Consider the following 22,288-nt stretch of genomic DNA (forward strand, 5'->3'; position numbering starts at 1 on the left):
TTTTGCTTTTGACAGTCTTGAGGGACAGGAAACAAGGGGAGGGAGAGAGTGTGTAGTGACATGCAGCATATGTCCCCAGCCAAATCAAACCAGGAACATTGCAATTACAGAGTACTTTACAACTTCCCATCATGCTATTTACAGAAAGGTTCAAAATGACATGTTAAAAGTCAAACTAATGTTTATCTCATTGAGTCAAATGGTTTCCTAGTGTTTTTCTAAAACACAGTGCCATCATTTTCAAAAAAATAACAAAACGTATTGTTTTTGATCTCATGCTGTGACACTTTTGGTAAAATTAAAATGATTATTTATTCAGACACAACAACCACAGTACCTAAGATTTGGGAGGATCTACTTGACATTTTGAGCCTTCCTCTTCAATTTCTCACAACATTTGAATGAGCCTTAAGTGGTCTGTAGTGTTAACATATCAAGCCTCTTTTCTCTGCTTGGATATATTGGTCGTATTATTATATTATTACAGGCATGAGATACACTTCCTCAAACTCGTAGTGCAGAGCTAGTAGTGCAGGTCATAGTCGAGAAAGCACAAATCATCTTCCTCATAGCTTCAGGGGCCGAGGCCTTAGGCCAAAGCAGATGGTTGGGTACTTTTGGCACAGGTCTTTTTTTAATGTGTTTGTGTGTATACACTATGTTTGAACATGCAAATGTGTATGTGACATAATACTGTTTCTGTTAATAGTTATTTTCCTCCTTCTGGCCTGTAGTCGGCTGAATTATTCACATGCTCCCATTAAATACCAAGGCACCATCGCGGAGAGGTGTGGGTGGGTGTGTTTGTGTGTGTGGTTGGTGTGCGTGACTTCTTAACGCTCCACAGGTAAAGGTTGAGGCATGTACAGAAAAATTACAAACTGACTTCTTTGAATCAGTGCCAGGAGATGTATTGACGTCCCACTCATCAGCAAGCTCACATGTCAGGTACTGTAATGCTGCTCTGTTAGCCTGAAACCAACACAATTAGTAAGATTTTGTTTTTCCCCCCTGTATATTTTGTGTGTATGTTTCAGTTTGCTGGAATAAATAAAATTGACAACAGCAATTTTTTGAATGAGAAAACGGTATGATCATACTGTCACAGTATTCATTCACCAAAACCTTATATATAAACACTGTATTATTGCAAAGCACCAATGTGAGGACTTTGGTTTTACTATGATGTGGAATTCTAACATGACACATTGAAAACATGCAAAAGTGGAATAGTTTAGCATGTAGAGTGACTATCCTGAAGAACAGTTGTTGAAATGCCTCTGTAAGCAAGCATCCACTCTTCTAAAGTACCCTTGAGCAGGACTCTGCTGCTGAAATATGCTTTTCTGTGTCTGACCTTGTGCTCTGACCTTCCTGTGCAGGAAAGCAAGTTAATGGAGAACTTCCCTACAGTCTGTGAATAAAATCTCACATTACATAAAACATTAACACTAATGTGATATGAAGACTGCTTATGTATGTCAAGTTAAGCTAACAGCGTTTAAATATATGACATGTTTACAGACTAGGCAACCCTGTATTCTGTCTTGCAGACCCGTGACTCACTGTAATTAGGTGTGTCCTCTTCTCCGGGGCACATCCATCCACCACAAAGTGAAAGAACCAGTTTCAGGCTCCCATTTCACTGTGCTTTTAACTGAGTTGATAGGTGTGATGCAAACTGTGACTCATCATAAGGGAAGAGTGAATGGGGATTTTATGATATCAGACCCTTTCTGGCTGACTGAACAACACTCACCTCCATTCAACCTGTAATTTCAACTTTGCTGAAGGCGACGGTGAAGCTCCTCTCTGACGTTGTGTTGTGCAATCTTCCTACTCAGTGCTTTTGTGGCCTGCAGTCATGTAGTCAGTGGCACGGGCTGTGACACACCAGACAATGTTGACTGATGTATGCTCACAGGCTAAATGATGAATTCATTGGTGGAGATTGTGAAATCAAGGGGTGTTGTGTTTTTTGTTGTAGTCAGACTGTGAGAGCTGATGCAGAGCCCCTCCAATCTATCGCTAGACTATATCCACCGCCCGGCAGGCCATGTGACTGTGCTAATGCTGAAGAATGCTCTTGTGAATATAAATAGACCCGGCTGGCAAGACAAATTCGCTTTCATGCCTTTAGAAGGAGAAAACAAGCATCTCTTTGACACAAAAGCAGCACCATTATTGCAGTAGAGGCCACCCTCTTAAAGACCCAAAGAGTCACTCCTAATTGTGTGTTTTTTTTTCACGCTGAGGCTAATGTTTCTGGCTAGAAGACAGCAGCCAGTGGCAAACACATCCACTACCAATAAACCAACTGTCTGGTTTGGGTGCTACATGTGGGTCACTGTTACGCCAGTGGGTTGTGTGTGAAATACCACAGCCTGTTGGGAACTGACCTTCGCAGGCCAATCTGCCTGCTGACTGACCCATGAAGAAAGTTGCTATCGGTGTGCTAATTGTTAAAGCATCATACCATTGGTGTAGTTTTTATTTAATTATTTCTTTTTACAACAAACAAATTGTTTATAGTTAACATTGTCGATATGTTTTGAAAATCAACATAGGGACCTTCCTTACCTTGAATATTTGGTCAAATTCATGTCTCTTGTTATTTTTATTTGGTAATGTAAGTGCAATAGGGCTGGGCAATTAATCGAAAAATAATCGGAACCGACATTTAGAAACTCTAATCGAGTTAATCTTGCTCATGTCAATTAATCATGGTGTTCACTGTTGCCATGACAGTAAAGGTTGCATATCTTTAAAGAATTTGAAAACTTGTCTCCAGTGATCATTTTAACCCAAACATGATCTTTTCATAGTTCTAATCAAGTAAACTAGACATTAACCACAGCGTCACACCTTAAAACATCATTATTTTCACTCCTTAAAGATACTCATCAAAAATATCACAAAATATTGTGTGAGGGCAGTGTAAAATACAAAACAAAAGAAACTGTGAAAATACATAATTGTTCATCAAGGGTGGAGATAATCGTTCATTAATCATAATCGAGGTTAAAAGTTCAATTAATTGTGATTTTGGTTTTTGCCATAATCACCCAGCCCTAAAGTGCAATCAGGACATGTTTAATATCCTCACCTGTTGATATGTCCAACTTTTTGTGAGAAATGTTAGTCACATACTGTAACTCTAGATTCTCTGATTATAGGTGTTGCCCTCTGACGCCAGGGGGTTTATGTCTTGCATTCCCGCACAGTATGAGAAATATTAGTCCATGATGACCTGCAGGATGGGCCGCACTCACAGTCTCACCTTGAAAGGAGACAGTTGACCCCCAAAATAGTTTTTTTAGCTACTCGTGGATCCACTTAGGCCCAGAACTTAGAGGGCTGCATCTATACTCACAAAATCCGCCCACTAAGACTATCTCCAGTGGGATAAGGAAGAAGCACCATATGGTCCATGTGACACTGGGACCATGCGGTACCACAAGCACAGACACACACCTATTTCAAAGAGAAACAAAACTAGGAGCACTACATGCCCAGCCATTGCGCCATGCGTAATGGTGCATCACAGATTTGCAAATAGCCCCTAAGGCACAGCATGAGGGGATGAGGGCTTGGAGCAAATACAGCCTACTGATGTAAGAAAGCAGAGACCAAGGTTACGCACTCCAAAAGTGTCACAAGGAGCAGAGGAGGGGAAAAAAGACTGCTTTCCATGCACTGATAAGCAGGAGGGAGAGTGCACAACCGAATCTCTCGATATCAGTCACTCTGACAGAACACTCAGTACAGAGTGAGTCATGGAAAAGTGGGAGACATCTCAAAGTTAAAATCAATTGAAAAAACAAGGGTTACACCAAGAAACCAATTCACAATATCCACAGTCATTCCTATGTGCAAAGCTGTGGAAGATGAAATTCCTCTGGTGGAGTGCGCTATGATGTGCTCCAGGAGATCCATCCCAGAGCACAGCCAGTGTGAAAGGCCCAGTGCAGACAGAGGAATCCTGAGATCACTCTCTGAAATGTACGAATAGACGCTGTGTGTGCGCAATGTAGCAGGCCAGTGTACGCACTGGGCAGAGGATATGAGATGCGGCTTCCTCCTCAGACTTGTGATGAGGACAAGGATGTATTATAAGAGCTGGATAGGGTTCCACCATGTAGTCAATTTTTCTCAGTGGACACTTGTCGTATTGCAGCGAAAAAATTATAGCAATGCTTATAAGACAGTAGAGGGAAGAAACCCTCCGAGGTTATCCCCCTCGACTCGAGTGAGCTAGTGATGCTCTTAGGTGTAAAAGCCAGTTGTGGACGCATGATAGCTGAGCTGCCATCTCCCTGGATCCTGCGACATGACGGAGGCACAGAAAGAGTAGACAAATCACTCTTTTTGTAGACGTCAGAGGCAAAAGCAGGGTCATTTTGGCTGACAGAAACTAAAGCAAAACCCAGTCCAAATGTCACATAAAACCAGAACTAAATCCCACTGAGGGGCCAGAAAGAATGACACTGGCCGGTGTCTCCATACCGTGCCTCTTCTTAAGTGCAAACACGTCCACTCACAGCAGGATTGTGCCTTTTGGTTTTGCCCCCGTCTGCCTTCCTGGTATTTCCTGATGGCAGGAAAACAAGACACATGGGATCGATCTCATCTGGCTGTCTGGACCATCAGAAAATCCCCGCTCATCTCGTGAGGGGGTGCGGCTTCCAGTACCACCAGTTGAGTAGTTCCGAATGATCTCCAAGAGCTCTTGGAGGAGACTACCTGTTGCTGACAGGGAGGTTTAAGTGGAAAAAGGGACCCTAGGGTTCACAACCACTGTAACCAGTGAGTCGCCGCCAGGGGAAGGAAGCGAGGGGCAACCTGCATGATTTTCTGATGGAAGGGGTGGAGTGGTCCAACTCCAGCCTGTCAAGTGGGTTCAGGATGTCCAGATTTCCATTGACTGAGAAGAGTCATGTACCTGCTCAGCATCCCCGGCCACAGTGACAAAAGTGTCCACTCCTTGTTGCTTCATGCAACTCTCACAGCGGCGGTGCAGCTCATGAAGTAACTGATTTGGCAAACTATCCTGTCTATATTATTTATGCTCAAGGTGAGAGCGTAAGTGGGGTCCATCCCACTGGTGGAAGTGGATTCAAATTTCTCAGTGCTGCACAGGCGTGAGAGGGATCAATCCAGTAACGATAGCCTTAGAGCACAGAGCTTACATGAAATAGAACATTGAAGATTAGAGCAGCAGCTGTTGTGACACAAGAAACTACAGCAATCCTTTTAACTGTGTTCATGTTAAGTGTTTGGCTTTTAGATTATATTTTTCAATAACAATTCCTGTTTACACAATGATTTTTGCATTTGTATTTTAAATATCACATGTCGAAGCGTTGAACACATCATAAAGGAATTGTTTTAAAATCAGCCATACTTTGTATTTGTCGGTCTGTAGGCGAGCTATTTGTTATCCATTTAGACAAATGGATAACAACTTGGTGAACAAATTAGCAAACACCCATATTGGAGGTTAGATGACTTGTTAGCTTGTCAGCGATTGCAAATGTCAATCGGTCACTAGGTTTTGAAAATGAGGCCCGTTTTCACAATGACCTGATGCAAAGCTTGGAGGCTCAAGGGGTATTTCTGATATTCTGATCTTCAAAGACATTTTTTCTGTCTTTCAGAAATAAAATAATATTGCTAATAAATTTGAAAATGATGAATATGATTGGGCATTAACTCTATGATCATTAACCTGCTGTTATCCTTCTTTTGATGTCTGTCTCTCACTCTGGCTCTTCAGATGATCAGCCACAGCTGATCATTACAGCCTTTGAAGAGGGTGTGGAGAACACAGCTGGTCAGTTTCTATATATGAAAGTGGCGGCCTGCGTCACAGGAAGGGCTGATGGGAAACCAGAGCTCAGGGTTAAAGCAGTCATGCTGCATCTGTACAATAAAAGTTTCCATAAAGGACAAACACTTTCTCTGTCAGTCAATTATTGGGTAGTTGTTTTTTTTTCTTTCTTGCGTCTCATGATTGAATAGTTCTCTTCCTAATTCTTGTGTGGAGCCAAAGGGTTATCGAAAATTCCCAGTGAGTAGAAGTCCTCAGGAAACCCCCTCAACAAGCTGATGTGTATCTCCCCTCTTGGCCCCTCAGAACACATTGTGCTAGAGCTTGGCGTGTAGTCGTGGACCCCTTTAATTCAACTCCCCAGAGTAAGAGGTAACACAAAGGCCATGAAAACACATTGAATAGGGTGTGGCTTCAACCTTTTCATCCCCCTAACTGTCAATAGCACTGGCTGTGGGGCTGATGCAAGTCCACGTATTGTATGTTTATTGCATTGAATGGAAACTTTAAAAAAAATTTCCTGGAGATAAGCTAAAATTGGTTGTTTGCCTCGAAGCCTGATCTGTGTTGTTATGATCAGCGTTGGGCTGGATTTGGCCATGATAATGTTACATGAATAGAAGTAATGTTTTGAGGGTTTGTGGCATTAAAGATGTGCCACATGCCACTGTGGGTAGTGAGAGTACATCGGTGCACATTATTTCTTAAACTCATATCAGTAGGAGGCCCTCCCTCTATTGTGGGTTTGTGTCGTGTCGCACACTCCTTCAAACCGTGACAACACATTGATGACTTGTTGTTGAATATTATCAATCAGTTTGCAGAAGTGAGAAAGTCTTGTCAAGTCTTAACTTGAGACTCATATGTGCACACTAGTAGACATATACATCTTGAGACACCCCGAAACTTTGGGTACTATGTGTTAAAAGGGTTATATCTCCATCACACCTCCTGTAAACCTACCACTGAGGTGTGACACTTTTAATGTAGTATCAGTTGTCTTATTTCAAATTGAATGTGTTGAAGCAGAAAGAAGCTGAAGAACAAAAGCTGTCCAAAAAATACTTACTATCCAGACTGTGTTGAAAGTTGAAATTCTGATGAGCATTTTCCACATCGTTTTCTAAATCCTTCATGTACACGCTGAAATGCCAAAATAGCAGAAGAACCTTAAAATATCTTTTGATTTCTATTGAATTATGCACAGGTGTTTCCAATCAAATCACATTTATCTGTATTTTTTGAAAAGATCTGTTTTTGGTGTCCTCACAGTGTGTTTTTCAAATGTGTCTCCATCGGTGCAGATGTAGTTTCATGAGGTTGTATCAGAAACATACCAGTTTTATACGTTCACTGTCATTTTTCAGTCACTCCACTTTCATCTACCTTACAGCCTATGTAGCCGTCAGTAGCTTGTTTCTAACCCTCTCTACCACTCTCTTGTGACCTTGCACCCTCAGTTTCACATGAAGTGAAACGTTTTTGCTGACACAAAGGTTTGTGTATTTTAGAACTTGACAAGCAGTTAAATGGTGCATTTTTCACCACCCTGTGTTTCTCTTTTGTGCGTTCCTTTAGTGTTGCACCTTGTTTGAACATCCCCACAGATTTAGAGCCGTCATCATCAGAGCAACGATGGATTCCCGTCCCGATGACAGGCTGTTTAATGACTCTGAGCAGTGGGAGGTGGGAGGTCAGGCCCATGAGCTGTCCACAGAGTGTAATGTAGGCAATAACGTCTGTGGGGTTTCAGTGTGAGCTGTAGACTCAACACCCCAGGATGTGAATGTTTCTCAAAGACCACTCATGGCTTGTTATGACCTCATAATATTGATTTAATGAGTCAGCCGCCTGGTTAACAGTCTTCCTTCTACATTAATGCCCTCTTTTAAACCATCATCCATGAACAATTAAGCCCAGTCAAGGAGCATCACTTCTGCATATGATGGAACATAGGGGTAATTTAAGCTCGGGTGATGTACAAGGCTCATTGAACCTCAGGTCAGGTCTGTCCCACACTTATGACCCTCTTATCCCGTCACTACAACACGGCCAGAGTGAAACCTGATACCCCTCGCTTACTTTCATTGTTCAATGCACTCTGGTTACCCAGCAATGCTGAAACACTGGTCTGTCATGCAGTTCACTGGCCAGGATGCCTCTGTCTAAATAAGTCTCTGTTTTTCTTTTTTTACAGAGTGCTGAATTAAGTCAGAGTCAGCCTACTGACCTCGTTACACTCCCGTCATAGTTCAAATAAATGAGCTAGAAGAGAAAGTCCTCAGACTTGTGTACTTATATCACAGATAGGCCATTTTCACAGTAAACATTTTGACTTGGTGTAGCAGAAAAAGTAAATGTGTTAGTAAGAACATTAGCAACGTAATCCCATCTCTGTACTATTGAAACCGAAGCAGCTAAATGGAATTCAGCCGTCATTAATTTTTTATCATTTACACCTGTACTTTTCCTGCTGTATAATGATAAAATGTTTCAGTTATAAAAGCGTACAGTACCTGTAGTGTACACATAATTTGTTACACACGATCTTATAGACTACTGCTGGCCAAGTTTTCATGTTTGTTGTTCAGCTTCAATATTAGCCCCAATTCGATAAGGTTTTAAGCAATTATTATTAAGTAGCGCTACATGACATAATCCCTACTGTGGAGGGTACAGTAAGTGGCATGGTAGCCCGCTAATCTGACCAGAAATCAATCTGGCATTTGGCCTCTCACTTCAGGAGGTCTCTCTCAACAATTTGTACCTAATGCTACAAACACATGACTCGTGAACTGCTGCCCCCCTGAGTTTATTGCGTGTTATAGACTGAAGACAGAAGTATAAACTTTATTAACCTTTACTGGTTACTAATAAGTAGCCCACTTGTTCCTGGTTGACGTCAGTTGTCTGACTCAGCAGTGAACCCTCTACAGTTGTTCACCAGTTCTTATCACTGCAATGAAGTAATGCACGGCAGCTTTATCCCAAGATTGTCAAACATGTCTGTTATTACCGGGGGAAATACCAGGGCTTAAATTAGTGCAGGAAATTAACATAGATGAGAGGGGAGTGTCAGATTTTTTGAAAGGTGATTTATAGATACATGAATTAGTGATATGGTGTCATACAGACAAATGCAGTTTTCTATGTGTTGCAAACATTTTTGCGAATGTAATTCTGTCCGCTATATGGTTTTCTCACTGAGCCACAAAATTAGCTTTCAATACTGTAACTGTCCCCAGCTCAAGACTCCAGTGTTGTCACACAGCTGACTCAAGACTGCAGCCTCTGCCAATGCATGTAATATAAGTAATGGAGGAAGTCAGGCAATACTCCCTCTGCACTTAAAACACAATGTTAATGCTTTAAAAGCTCGGAAAGGACATACATTTTTATTTCTTTGGCAAAAATAACTTTCAGGATGCTGACTGTTGAGTCTGATTGTGCCTCAGCTCCAGGAATGGATTGTTACTTGCGCTTCGTAGTGGTCACAATCTTAATTTTGATCTCAGGACGGCTAACACAATTGAGCTGAAGTGTTTTTGTCCCGTACAGGAAGCTCTGATTTGATGAAATGATTATGTGCTTGACTCAGGCAGGGTTGAACTGAAAAATAGCCAGTGTGTTTATGGGCGTGTGGGTGTGTTTGTTCATATGTATGCACGTGTTTCTTGGATGTGGTGGTGTGGGTGTTGGTGAGGCTTAACAGCTGAAGGAATGTGTGATTACCTCACATTCAGGGTATTAACACAGTGGCTTTGATGCGTATGGATTTGTGCATTGTGAGCAGATGTTTGTTTTTGTGTCTGTTGTGTTTTTTTTATCTTTCTGTCCAGTTTCCTTTAATCCGTTACCTTGCTGCTGTCCTATCAGTGTCACTCACAAGGTTCACTTTCAGTTTTTAGTTCTGCCCACACCTGCTGTTACATCCTCTGCACTGCTCGCTCCGTTTGAGTATCTAAAGTCATTACCTGCTGTGAGTCGGAAAACGCAGGTGCTACACATCTGAGACAGTAAGACGTAAAACCACAGAGGGATTTGTCATTTGAACTGATCTGCACTGACATACAGATCAATTTCTGCCCCATTTTCTTTTTGAGTTTATTTACAACAAACAAAACAAGTTTGAAAAGGAATAGGAAGTACACATTTATAACTTCCTACTTCTTTCTCTTTCTCACTACTCTTCCATTAACTCATATATAATTTAAAACAAGTATCCCAAATGTATCTACAAACCCAGTATTCAACCGGTGTCAAAAAATAAATAAAACCAACCCATGAACATAGACTCTTCTATCCATATACCTCTTACTAGTTTTTTGTATATCTTTTTGAATTGATTAATATGTGCACTTTGTTTTAAGTCCATAACCAAACCCCTCCACAAGTTCACCCCACAGATTGAGATAGACATACTCTTCATTGTTGTACAAACGCAATGTTTTTTTTTGTGTTTTTAGATTAAACTCTCCTCTAAAATGATAGCCCCCTTCTCTGTAACAGATTTTTTGTATACTGCCTGGAAGTGAATTATTTCTTGCTTTAAATTTGATTGATTTGATCCACGACAGTATGTTTATGTGTTTACAGTATCCTACATGGCTCTTTTTTGTAGTATGCATAATGGTTGTAAGTTGCTTTTATAGGTATTACCTTATACTGCCACACAGTAATTTAGATATGGTATCATCTGAAAATCACTTCTTTCCATTGAGTTTTTCTCAAGAAAATTCCACTGAATTGTAAAAGGAGCAGTAATATGATCTGCCGCAGCAACCAGCAGCAGAAGAAAATGGCTGCTCAGCAAAAAACAAACAAAACTTTAAATAATGATGGTGATACAAAAGATGTGATGTATATAAAGTAATTATATCCTGTGGCTGGAGGATACTGGAAAAATGTTATACCACAAAAACCTAAGACATTCCTGCGATATCAGGATATGTCACAGTATCTTTTAAGAAAACCTTCGCTATATAAAGCCTTGTCGTACCTAATCATGATTTGACGAGGCGGTTAACTGCTCCAACCTTGAAACAACCAAAGACAAACCAAATCTCTCTGTTTGGGAATTGAGATTCTGTCAAGAGAAATTATACTCCCCCAACCTCTTTCTCAGCCGTCCGGGCGATTTCTTCAGTCATCCAGAGATCACTTCATCCTCCCTGTGTGCCTGAAAACCCCCACATGGACCAGCGGGGTCCCAGAGGAATCACAGGCCTACTTATGGAGTGGAAAACATTGGTCCTGGATGTGGGAGGCCTACGTGCAGTTGTTTGAATCAGTCTCCAGGCATGAACAAATACCCCCAGAGTGAGAACTGATTGCTGCTAATATTTGATAGCTGTGATTGAGCTGCTGATACACTAAGAAAAACATTTAAATACTTAGATTTCAGGAAACAGTTTTGATAAAAAAAAAGGGTGTTAATGCTCTCTCAGTTTTCTGGCAATTGTCGCGCTCCACGTCCTCAATCAACCTTACACCCATTAGTGTTTCCCATTCTTCCTTTGACTAAAAAAAAGGTCAGGAAGGTAAATAACATCTTCAAAACACAAAACAAAATTAGAGAAAATACCAGCTCAATGCTTTTTTCCCAGATGTAAATTATTACATTTGTAATTAATACTGAGCTTGATGACAGTGAAAGTTTAGTTTTTGACTACAGCTGTACTTTCCACTCTGTGAGGCTGAATTAAAGAACAGAAAGGCTTTGAGCTTAATGAAAATATCAACCTAATGGTTGCCTTAGAACAATAGTGATCTTCTGAGGGTCATTAATGACTGCAAAATCTATGGTTAATCAGTAAGTCAATTGCCAACCATTTTGATACCTGATTAATTGTTTTGAGTATTTTTTCCAGCTTCTTAAATATGATTTTTTTTCTGGTTTCTTTAGTCTTCAATGATATTAAACTGAATGAGTTTGAGTTGAGGACTGGTTGGAGCTTGGTGATTATTATTGTCATTTTTCACAACTTTTTGACATTATAGACTAGAATCATTTTGAAATATTTTGGTCTGGACCAATGTGATATACCAGCAGACTGATGTCCGTTAATGAAAAACATTAACGGATACACCCGTCGTCTCAAATGTCTTCATTTTTTTGCAACTCATTCTCTCAGGTACATCAGACTCTCCAGATGTAAGGCACTTCTCATCTTCTCATCATCTCACACATTGTCATTTCCCTGCGAGTGTGTGTGCACAGCCTAGGAAATAATGTTCTAATTGCATTCTTTGTTAAAATGTTGAGATTGTAATATTTAAAGTACATATCTTAAGAAATCACACATTTTCTTTCTCTTTTTTTTTCTTTTCTTTCTAACTTGATTTTAGAGCTTGGACTGTGGGAATAGTTTCCAAAATGTCCTTTAACTGATGACCAGGTGCCATTAAACAGCCCTGGTTTCAGACTCATTCATTTGCATTTCCTGCCACTTGCTATTACCCATGTTCTCTGCACAATCTGCCTGTTGTTTTTGTGTTTTCTGCTCTGAGTCTCTATAAATAAGATCCTGTGGGTGACGTTAGCTCTCTCTCAGCCCCTGTGTTTATGTGTATTTACATGTAAATGTAAATTCTGCGGCTGTTGGTGGAAGTATTTTAGTTTGCGGTAGAGCTGTGTTTCCTTGCTGTTATTTGCACACTAAGACCCTGCAGGAACGGAGCATATACTTTTGGTGATATCTAATTCTTGTCAGATTTAGTTGTAACAGTGTTGTATGTTAGCATCATGTTTTCCGCAGACTGATAAACAAAGACAGCTCTGTGTAGATCCAATCCAGTTTCACAGCGATGACCTCACAGGTCCCACACATCAGGGCAGAAAGATGGCCTCAGCTCACACATTTTATCATCTATCTTTTTAACAAGTCCACACCAATGTCCAGACGGAGAGATGTAATCTGTTAGGTTAGATGTAATCTCAGATTACAGATTAGGATGAAGCCACAAATGCAAACGCTGGATGATTCTCGCAGTGTGAAAGAGAGGTTTTATTTACCTGTATCATGTAATCTGGGTAGTTAACCTCACTGAAGTGTGTTTGTTTATGCTGACAGTCATGTGTTTGTAAGTAACGTGTGAGATGTAGCAGCCTGTGTGTGAGCGCAGAAAGGAACTGATACTGTGAAGCAAGTAGAAACTGTGGGTGCTTAAAAAAACCAGTCATGCCACTTCCTTCCAGAGCTGGATGCCACCAGGCTAATCTGCCCGCAGTAATTACAGAGCGCTCTCAGTTGGTGGTTTTGGTATGGAGGGCTGGGGTTGGGGGGTCACAGATGACCATACTTAATATGTTTAAACCACAACAACACAAACCCTATTTGATGAGATGACATCAGTTTTCATTGGTATTATAGAAACAACTTTGACAGAGTAGTTAAAAAAGTGACTCACTTCCGTTTGTTAATTTAACTTAGAATTGGGGGGGAACTTGTTTCTACATGATCACTGAATCGTCTAGGTAAGCTGTGAGCTGCCTGGAGGCTAATCAGCTGATTCCTAAAGCCATTCAGTACTCCCCACCACACACACACAGCACAAATCTTGTACCTCTGCACTTTAATGGACTTAACTGTCTTTAATCTGATTGTGTGTGTGTGTGTGTGTGTGTGTGTGTGTGTGTGTGTGTGTGTGTGTGTGTGTGTGTGTGTGTGTGTGTGTGTGTGTGTGTGTGTGTGTGTGTGTGTGTGTGTGTGTGTGTGTGTGTGTGTGTGTGTGTGTGTGTGTGTGTGTGAGGTTGGTGGATGGACGGGTGTTAACTGTCCAGTCCAGGCTCTCTCCCGTCTGCTAGCATCAACTATTAGCTCATCCTTCTGTCTTAAGAGAGGAAACATTAGCCCGGCTGTGACCTGTGTTGCCTCCTCGTGTTCAGTGCTTGAGTATATGATTTTCCATTGTTGCTGGTGGGTTTTTCATTGAAGAAAATGTTCTCTGGACACGAGACGGATTAAATATTGTGTCATTAAAAAGTGCGTCACCAAGCCTCTCGGGCAGCGGAGCGTTTTCTAAAATTAAGAACAGTTTTTCCAGAGCCGACTAATATCAGTTAAAAAGAAGGAAAGTATAAAAGTTTTATGTAAATGTCTGAGAATTGTACCTGAGTGCTGTCTGCAGATAGCTGGAATTAAGCTGCTCTTTCATATTATGAACACATACTTTCAAAAAATCCTTCAAGTCCTCTAATTCCAATATTAATTTCACCCATTGTTCAATGGCCTGGAGGTCTGCGTAAGGTTTTATGTGCTTCTGGTGGGGATTTGTTCCAGTTCGTTGGTACTTCATTGTATATTCCTCCCCACCAACACAGTGGCGCTCTTATAACCATGACCTCAGCCTTTCCTCCCCAACCCTCTCTGACTGACCTCTTATTACTCATCACTTATTCACCATCATTGTGAAATTAGTGTTCCTCTTTAGATTTTTTTTAGAAAGCCACTGCGTTGTTTATAGCAACCAGAGAAAAGTGTGTCAGCTACAGACGGCCAGTCAGATGATTCAAACATTACAACGGGACACAAGACTTCTTCCTGATGTTCAAGATGCTAATATCATTATAAATCCACAACTGTGTTAAACACTTGACACCAAACAGAGTGAACTGAATGCTTCGGTTGACTTTTTCCATCTCCAAACAACAGCTCCTTAGTCGTTATTGTACAGTTTGATCAGCATTTGGCTGGAGATTGAGAAATCGGGAGTTATATAATTTAATGGCTTCAACCATCATGGTGGATGGATGCACAGCACATAAATAAATCACAAATGAGCTGCACAAACACAAAAGGCTCAAATGTGCCGGATCAGACCAGCACAGATTAAACACTGAAGTGGCCAGTATTGCCTGCGTGCATGACTTGGACTGTAAAACCTCTTTATGTCAGAATATGCTTCAGCTCGCTGTAATTATTGGTGCGTGTTTACCTCCCTGTGACCCTTGATCATCAGCTGTGAAGGGATCAGCCCTCTGCCTGGCTTGTCCTGAGGTCAGAGGTCAGCAGCAGCAGTTTAAAGGAAGAGCCACAGGGTCACTTTCATTTTGTCTCGAATGAGCTCTGAGACAGCTGCCCTCTTTACACAACCAACTCGATAAAGACACACTTTAAAAAGGGTGACAGGAGGAAGGATTATGATGATTGCTTATAGAAATCAGATGGGCTTCGTCGCTGAATTTATGCGCCTAAGAGACACTTTTACACGAGCACACTTTACTAAACACCCTGCCTCTTCCACTGTATATGGAGCAGGTTCGTCATATGCCTGGACAACAAACAAACACACACGCAGTCCCGGACTGACACACTGACACACATCTCACACACACACACACACACACACACACACACACACACACACACACACACACACACACACACACACACACACACACACACACACACACACACACACACACACACACACACACACAGATAAATTTGCTTCCTGCACCTCTTGGGGAGTTTTTGGCCAATGAGCTAGCTCTCCTGGCCAGTTGGCCCTCTCTGTTAGTGCGGCGCTCTCCAATCAGCACATTCCTCTTTCTCTAGACAGACACAGGGAGACGATTTTGGCAGCGCACTAACAGGGTGGGGTAACGCTCATATCCTGTCCCCTGACCTCAGATTACACACACACTCACTGTACTGTTTTGCTCACACTCAAAACACCACATTCTTGCACTCAAAACACACAGCCTTTCCTCTGTTTTGAAGCAGCTGTCACAGTCACTCTTTCAACGCAGAGCCCTCAGTGTCTCTCTGCCCGCTGCTGACCACAGAGCCAGTGTGGTCGTGCCAGTCCAGGCCTGTTGTTATTCCCCCACACCAGTACAGACTCTCCTCTGTCCGTGTTAATGACTGCCCTCCCTCCATCTTTCCATCCCCTCCCTTCCTCCCCTCCCAGCACCAGGACTGGGCTCGACAGAACCCTGTCTCCAACAACAATGCCGTTTCAGTCCACTACAATTTGCTGCTGATTGCATGTCTGTCTGAGTGTGATTCCTCTACATAAACAAACCCATGGCATGCTGTTAGAGGAGGCAGAACAAGGAAAAAAAAACTCTAACGCATGGATTCTCAGGCCAGTGTGTGCACCCAGGCGTGAACTAGCTGCTGAATGAAAGCCCCCTTTTGAGCTTTTTTTTTTTTTTTTTTTTACACAGAGAATGACAAAACACTCACTACTAAATCCCAGACTCCCTCTCTATAAAACAGTTTTTGACTGTCTCTGCACTCCCTGGACTCCCTCTCTTCTCCCATTTCTCATGATTTCACTGCGTTGTGAAACCTCAAAAGTTTTCCACATCGAAAGTATCATAAATAAGTCTCAAATCCTGTTAGTGTGCTCAATATTGTGCAGAATCTCTTTTCAGATCACATCAGTGGATGGTGACCAGAGTTTTAGAAAGCTTTTAAGACACAACACACTCTGTTTGAGTCACGCATGGGTCTCTCCACCCAGTGCCGGCTTATGCAGCCCACCTCCTCTTCAATTTCTGCGGTTGAACTTTGGCCAACCCCCCCCCCCCCCCCCCACCCCCTCCTCTCTTGCTCTCTCTTCTCGTTTTCTTTCCATTGTTGTTTCAAACACACAGGCTATGTTCCTTCTCGCTTCCTCCAGTGACTGTCACCATGTGTTTGCCCCCACCCCACCCCTCACCTTCACACAACCCTCTCCCACCCCTCTTGATCATATCTTCTCCCTTTTTTTCTCCTCTAAGTATGTCAGACCAGGGTCTCCTTGTTGTCACCGGTCAGTATGGAGGAGGTGTCAGGGGATTGAGGCTAAGCAGTCCTTTGGCACATTGCACTTGACACAGAAAACAGTGTTATCGCTGGACACTGAGAAAGAGGAATAACAGACATTGCGGCAGTGGGATTGTTTGTGTGTACAAGGGGGGGGGTGCGTGCTTGTAAGTTAACAGGATAAGGGGTGTGTCTTGCATGCATGTTTGCTGCACAAGCAGACTGAGTGTTTTGGGGTCCCAGTGAAGTGGACTTTGCCTTGCCTGTGTTGTTCTCCAACAAACTGTGTTGGCGGTGGGAGTCCTGCCAGTCCAAGGCCGACTGAGGAAGGGGTGGTACTGGGTGTACAGTGGGAAAAGGGGAGGAGGAGGAGGAGGAGGAAGAGATAAATCATTGAGTCCCATGTGAAACTGGCTCACATGGCTTCCTTTTTTTTCTATTTTTCCTTTTTTTTTGGCTCTGCTTACTATCCTTACTCTTTCCGATAGCCTTCAGTTTCGCCATTGTTCTCCTCCCGGCACGGTTTATCTGCTAGTGCCGTAATCATATTTGGGTTTCATAGCCCGGAGGAGGTTTTTGTGCAGTCATCATGTTTGTTCACTGGGGCTAATGTAAGGCCAAACAATGGTGTTATCTCCTTACTTAGTTGTGAATGGGCTGAGCCGTCAACATGTGGAGTTCAGTAGATTTGGTATAAAGAGGATTATTATTATGACTCAACCCCTGCAAATGTATTAGCTAAAGCAGAAGGTGTGTGTGTGTGTGTGTGTGTGTGTGTGTGTGTGTGTGTGTGTGTGTGTGTGTGTGTGTGTGTGTGTGTGTGTGTGTGTGTGTGTGTGTGTGTGTGTGTGTGTGTGTGTGTGTGTGTGTGTGTGTGTGTGTGTGTGTGTGTTCGTCTGGCGTTTGCTTGGTCATTATGACTAACATAACAGTGTGGTGTCGCTGTCCTCTCTCCTAGGTGACATCACGCAGAAGGGCTTTGAGAAGAAGAGAGCCAAGCTGCTGGCCTCCTACATCCCCAATTTGCCAAGTAAGACCAGCTCTTCCTCTGCTTTTTGCTTCTACTCATTTTACTTTTAACTTCTCCTTTATTTATTTCCTGGACAATTTAGTTTTCCGGTCGCAGCACTCATCCTGCTGGTTGCCCTGAGATGCAGAAAACATAACTGTAATTGCATCAGAAGAGCTCCAGATCACTGTCATGACTTACAGTACATACCACCTGGTGGCTCTTCTGTTGGGTATTACATTGGAAAAAAATAGGCAATATTCGTGTGCTTTTATTTGTCAAGCTTTATTAAAAAAAAAAGAAAAAAAGAAAAAGTAACTTCACTGTATCTTCAGTGTGGCTGCAATTCTCTTTGTCCCAGCAGTCCAGGAGAATATCTGACTTTCTGAGGCCCTCTACTGGCCAAAATGGGAATTTCACAAATTGTATCTAACAACTTCTGCAATATCTGCACCACTGTAGAAAACCCCCAGAATAACACAACGCACTTGGTGGTCATATGTGAAACAATAAGCTAAAAGCAGTTTTGGTTTACGCGCATTCACGGAGGCAGGGAAGTACCAGAGTTTCACTGTACTACTATGAGAGAGTCACCTCTGTCCTCATTTGGGAAACTGATCTGTTCCCTTTTTTTGTCAGTCAGCTGCTTCACATCAGGGTGTGGTGTTTCCGTAGGAAAAAATGCACCACATTAGCATAGGCATGAAAAAATCCTTCTTGATGTGTCACTGTTGTTTAGTTTACAAAGTGGTCTTCTTTGTTTCTATTTTCATGAAGTTACATAAATGAGATCAGCCTTTAACCTGCTTTGGCTTGAGCTGCCTCTTGATACATGTTTTGTCAGGTGACATCACATACCGGGATTTGAGAAGGATTGCACAAATCTCAATAAAACGTGAATAATAGTTAAATGTCAGGTGGCTCTGTTTTCTGTTGTGTTTTGGGCAGCTTGCCCTGGAATATCAAAGCATGTATTGAGAAGATTTGAAGCTCAAAAGGTCACCTCCTGCCATGGTATTTGTCCCCCCAGGCCTTATCCCTCTGAACCATCATCTCCACAGGGACTCTGTTACCCAGACCCTCCAGGAGGAGAAGACGTTTGACTAAAAATATATTTGCTTGAAACTAGCCTAGTTTCCTGTACTTTGTTAACAGTATAAAATATATCAGTCAAGTACATGTCCTTATTTCACTTCATGTTCAGAGGCTCTGTAGTGAGTCTAAATTTAGAGACCTTCTTGGAGTATTATATAATATTTATGCCTCTATGTTATCGTAATGGCATTATGTAAAGCAAAGTGTGCTTTGTCTCTCTGTGACTTTCCAAAATTTCATGTTTGTTTTTATATGTATATATGTATATACTGTATGTTGGCCTACATGTTTTTATTGACCTGCTTCTTCTCGGTAGATGCTAGTCTATCTCTGCCAGATGTGCAGCTTTCCCCGGGCCACAGTTCCGATCCCAGCCCGAGTCCTGAGGCCCCAGGCCCCTCCACATCTTCAGCTTCCAGACACCACCGTACACACCGCAGTGGAGGGGCCAGGGATGACCGCTACAGATCAGGTATAGAACATACTGTACATAAAAACACTCAGAAACCATACTGAAAAAACCCTTCCATTTTACAATATTTTCACTCTTTCTGTAGACCTTTCTTGTCTCACTATGTCTATTTTGACCCATTATGTAGACATCCACACAGAAGCTGTGCAGGCAGCACTGGCCAAACACAAAGAAGAGAAGATGGCACTGCCCATGCCAACCAAGAGACGCTCAGCCTTTGTCCAGTCTCCCATAGATACATGCACACCTCCAGGTAAACTTAATTTCTCACGCTCAGTGAGCAGCTGAGTGGTGTAATGGTTATGAGATCTGCTTTGCAATTGGAAACCTGGCTTTAGTGTCCACATTATACATTATAAGAATCCTGGAGGAAGACACTCTGTTGTTGCTCTGTAGGACAAGGTGGAAATAGAGTAAATAAAATGTAATGAAGACAGAGTTATGATCAGAAGACAAAGTTTCATCTTCTTTTTTTTTGTCTTACCTTCAGACACATCTTCTGCATCAGAGGATGAGGGCTCACTGCGCAGAAAGGCAGCTCTCAGTGCAGTGTTAGCCCAGAGCCTGCAGAGCCCTGATTACTGGATCAACCGTTCCGTCCAAAGCTCCTCCACGTCCTCGTCTGCTTCCTCCACCCTCTCCCATGGAGAGCCCAAGACGCAGCCACAGCTCCAGCCTGCTGCTTCCCTGTTGGCCGATGTACTGGCCCACACACGCATAGGTAAACTTAACTGATGAATAGCACAAATGATGCATACATTCCAGTCGTGGTTGGTTGGTGCTCTCCTTTATGATACTCACTGTCTCTTCCCCTCCTCCTCCAGAAAACAGTGTCCCCCCAGATGTGACATCCTCCACCCCACAGGAGAGAGGATCCAGGGTGGACCTGGCTCCGGCAGTCAGGGGCATGAGTCGTGGACAGAGCCGCTCCAGCATGCTGGATACCGCTGACGGTACACTCACACAAGCCATAAATGTCTGTTGGTGATATGAATGTATGTGAGGCAAGAAAACAAAATAATTCCTTTTCTATCCTGAAATGTGTAGAACTTGGTTACTGTCATCTGGTTCTGGCTTCAGATCAAGAGGTTAAATCATTTGCATGTTGTAATCGTGACAGTTGATTGACATATTTCTTTTTTGATTGACCGTGTGGTTTCACAGCATTTCGGTGATGATTGGAGTGTGTTCAAATCAATAGAAGATCTGCCCACCTTCAACATCTTCCTCATTTCACTGTGTGGAGAATGCTGCTAATGACATTGACAATGATATTTTGTGTTCTTTCTTTTGGGTCCATTAATCCGTCCGTGTCTTGCCTTTCATTTAAAAAAGGAAAGAGAAAAGGTAATAAGAATCGAAAATCTGGGGAAGGGGAGGGATGCTGAAGAGGCCCATATCAGCTTGCTTTCCAGCTTGGTGTCTGTCAAATCTGTTTTCATGTTTGTCTCTTGTCATAGGTTTAGACGTAGAGAATCCTCCTACAGTATGTTTGATTTTCCTTAAGGTCGTCCAATCTGTGTCTCTTCAAACAATTTCCCTTTCGAATCCTTCCTGCTGCTGATTCTGATCCTGACTGTGTGCTAGTGCGTAGGGTCCTGCCTGTATGAGAGTTTGTGATACAGTAGAGATTTTTGCTAGAATAGAATTGCATGTGTGGATGTGGGGGTGTGTGAGTTTTTTTGGGAGTTGTTTGTTTGCATTTATTTGTGACTGTGGCTGTTTTTGGTATTTGTCCAGGCGTGCCTGTCAACAGCAGGGTGTCCACTAAGATTCAGCAGCTGTTGAACACACTCAAGCGGCCCAAAAGACCACCGCTCAGCGAATTCTTCCTGGATGACTCTGAGGAAATTGTAGAAGGTGAGACTCATAGTGTGCATTTATATTTATTTTCAGATTTTTAGATGGGGAAAAGTTAAAATGTTTTTAGACAGGCCGCTTCATTTTGACTGTGGGTGATACTTTTTGCAGCTGTGAATGTCCCTTTCTGTAATGTTGCTGTTCATGTAGAATTAATGGAAGATTATCGGGAAAAATCGGACCAGAATCAACCATTTTTCCAGAGAGTTATTATTTTAAACTAAACCACTGGAATTTCCTTGTGGCTGTTGATTTGCTGATGCTGATGTGCTTATTCATTGTCCACACAAGTTTCTATGGTGACTCAGTTGTAAAAAGAAATTACCCAAATTCTTGTAGCGCATCATTTGAGTTGGGTTACACCCTCACCAGAGCCTTTCCTAGTCATGTCCTGACACCTCCGTCACATCCGTGCCTCTTTTGTTATCCAGTTCCCCAGCCGGACCCTAACACACCGAAGCCTGAGGGGCGTCAAATCATCCCAGTGAAGGGGGAGCCTCTTGGTGTCGTCAGTAACTGGCCTCCTGCTCTGCAGGCTGCCCTGGCCCGCTGGGGGGCCACCCAGGCCAAGAGCCCTGCCCTCACTGCTCTGGATATCACTGGAAAACCCCTTTACACACTCACATACGGTGAGCTGCATCTCAACCTTTGGCAAATGTTAATATAGACAATAAACAAGTCAAGGTTTAGTTATACAACGTTAATACATGATAAATGACCAATAATAAACAAGACTTTTAAAAATCTCTGTTGGCTTTTCTTCCACACAGGCAAACTATGGAGTCGCAGTCTGAAGCTGGCCTATACGCTGCTGAACAAACTGGGCACCAAGACAGAACCTGTTCTACAGCCTGGAGATCGAGTAAGAGTCTGTCATTCACCACTGAATATGTAAAGCATAAAGGAACATGATGTGGAAAATAAGTTTTTCTGTCTCTTAGGTGGCACTGGTGTACCCAAACAGTGACCCTGGCATGTTCTGGGTGGCTTTCTACGGCTGTCTGCTGGCAGAGGTCATCCCTGTGCCCATTGAAGTACCACTGTCACGACAGGTAATAAGATGCCAGTGAATCTTATTTGGTGATCACTGAGAAACATAAAATCAAAAAACATTTTTGTGACACATTGCTGTGCTCAGATGTGTTGTATTTTAATAAACTTAATGTCATATATGTTCTAATCATCACTGTGTGCAGGGTGTATTTTAATGGCTCATTACTCAAATATCCATGTAAAAATCTGGATTAAATGACCTAGATATTGAC

At 42.4% G+C, this 22,288-nt stretch overlaps 1 protein-coding gene across 1 annotated transcript in view; it reads left to right on the top strand.

The window, feature by feature from the left end:
• The window catches only part of dip2ba (disco-interacting protein 2 homolog Ba), a 40,648-nt gene that overhangs the window by 3,660 nt on the left and 14,700 nt on the right, over window positions 1-22,288 (top strand). The window contains exons 2-10 of the mRNA XM_062427291.1: window positions 17,546-17,617; window positions 19,008-19,163; window positions 19,291-19,416; window positions 19,654-19,884; window positions 19,988-20,116; window positions 20,904-21,023; window positions 21,455-21,652; window positions 21,794-21,885; window positions 21,965-22,075. Of these exons, the coding sequence (XP_062283275.1) occupies window positions 17,546-17,617; window positions 19,008-19,163; window positions 19,291-19,416; window positions 19,654-19,884; window positions 19,988-20,116; window positions 20,904-21,023; window positions 21,455-21,652; window positions 21,794-21,885; window positions 21,965-22,075 (1,235 nt within the window). The remainder of the gene's footprint in view (window positions 1-17,545; window positions 17,618-19,007; window positions 19,164-19,290; window positions 19,417-19,653; window positions 19,885-19,987; window positions 20,117-20,903; window positions 21,024-21,454; window positions 21,653-21,793; window positions 21,886-21,964; window positions 22,076-22,288) is intronic.

This window comes from Scomber scombrus, chromosome 10, assembly GCF_963691925.1.
Source record: "Scomber scombrus chromosome 10, fScoSco1.1, whole genome shotgun sequence".
Lineage (NCBI taxonomy): Eukaryota > Metazoa > Chordata > Actinopteri > Scombriformes > Scombridae > Scomber > Scomber scombrus.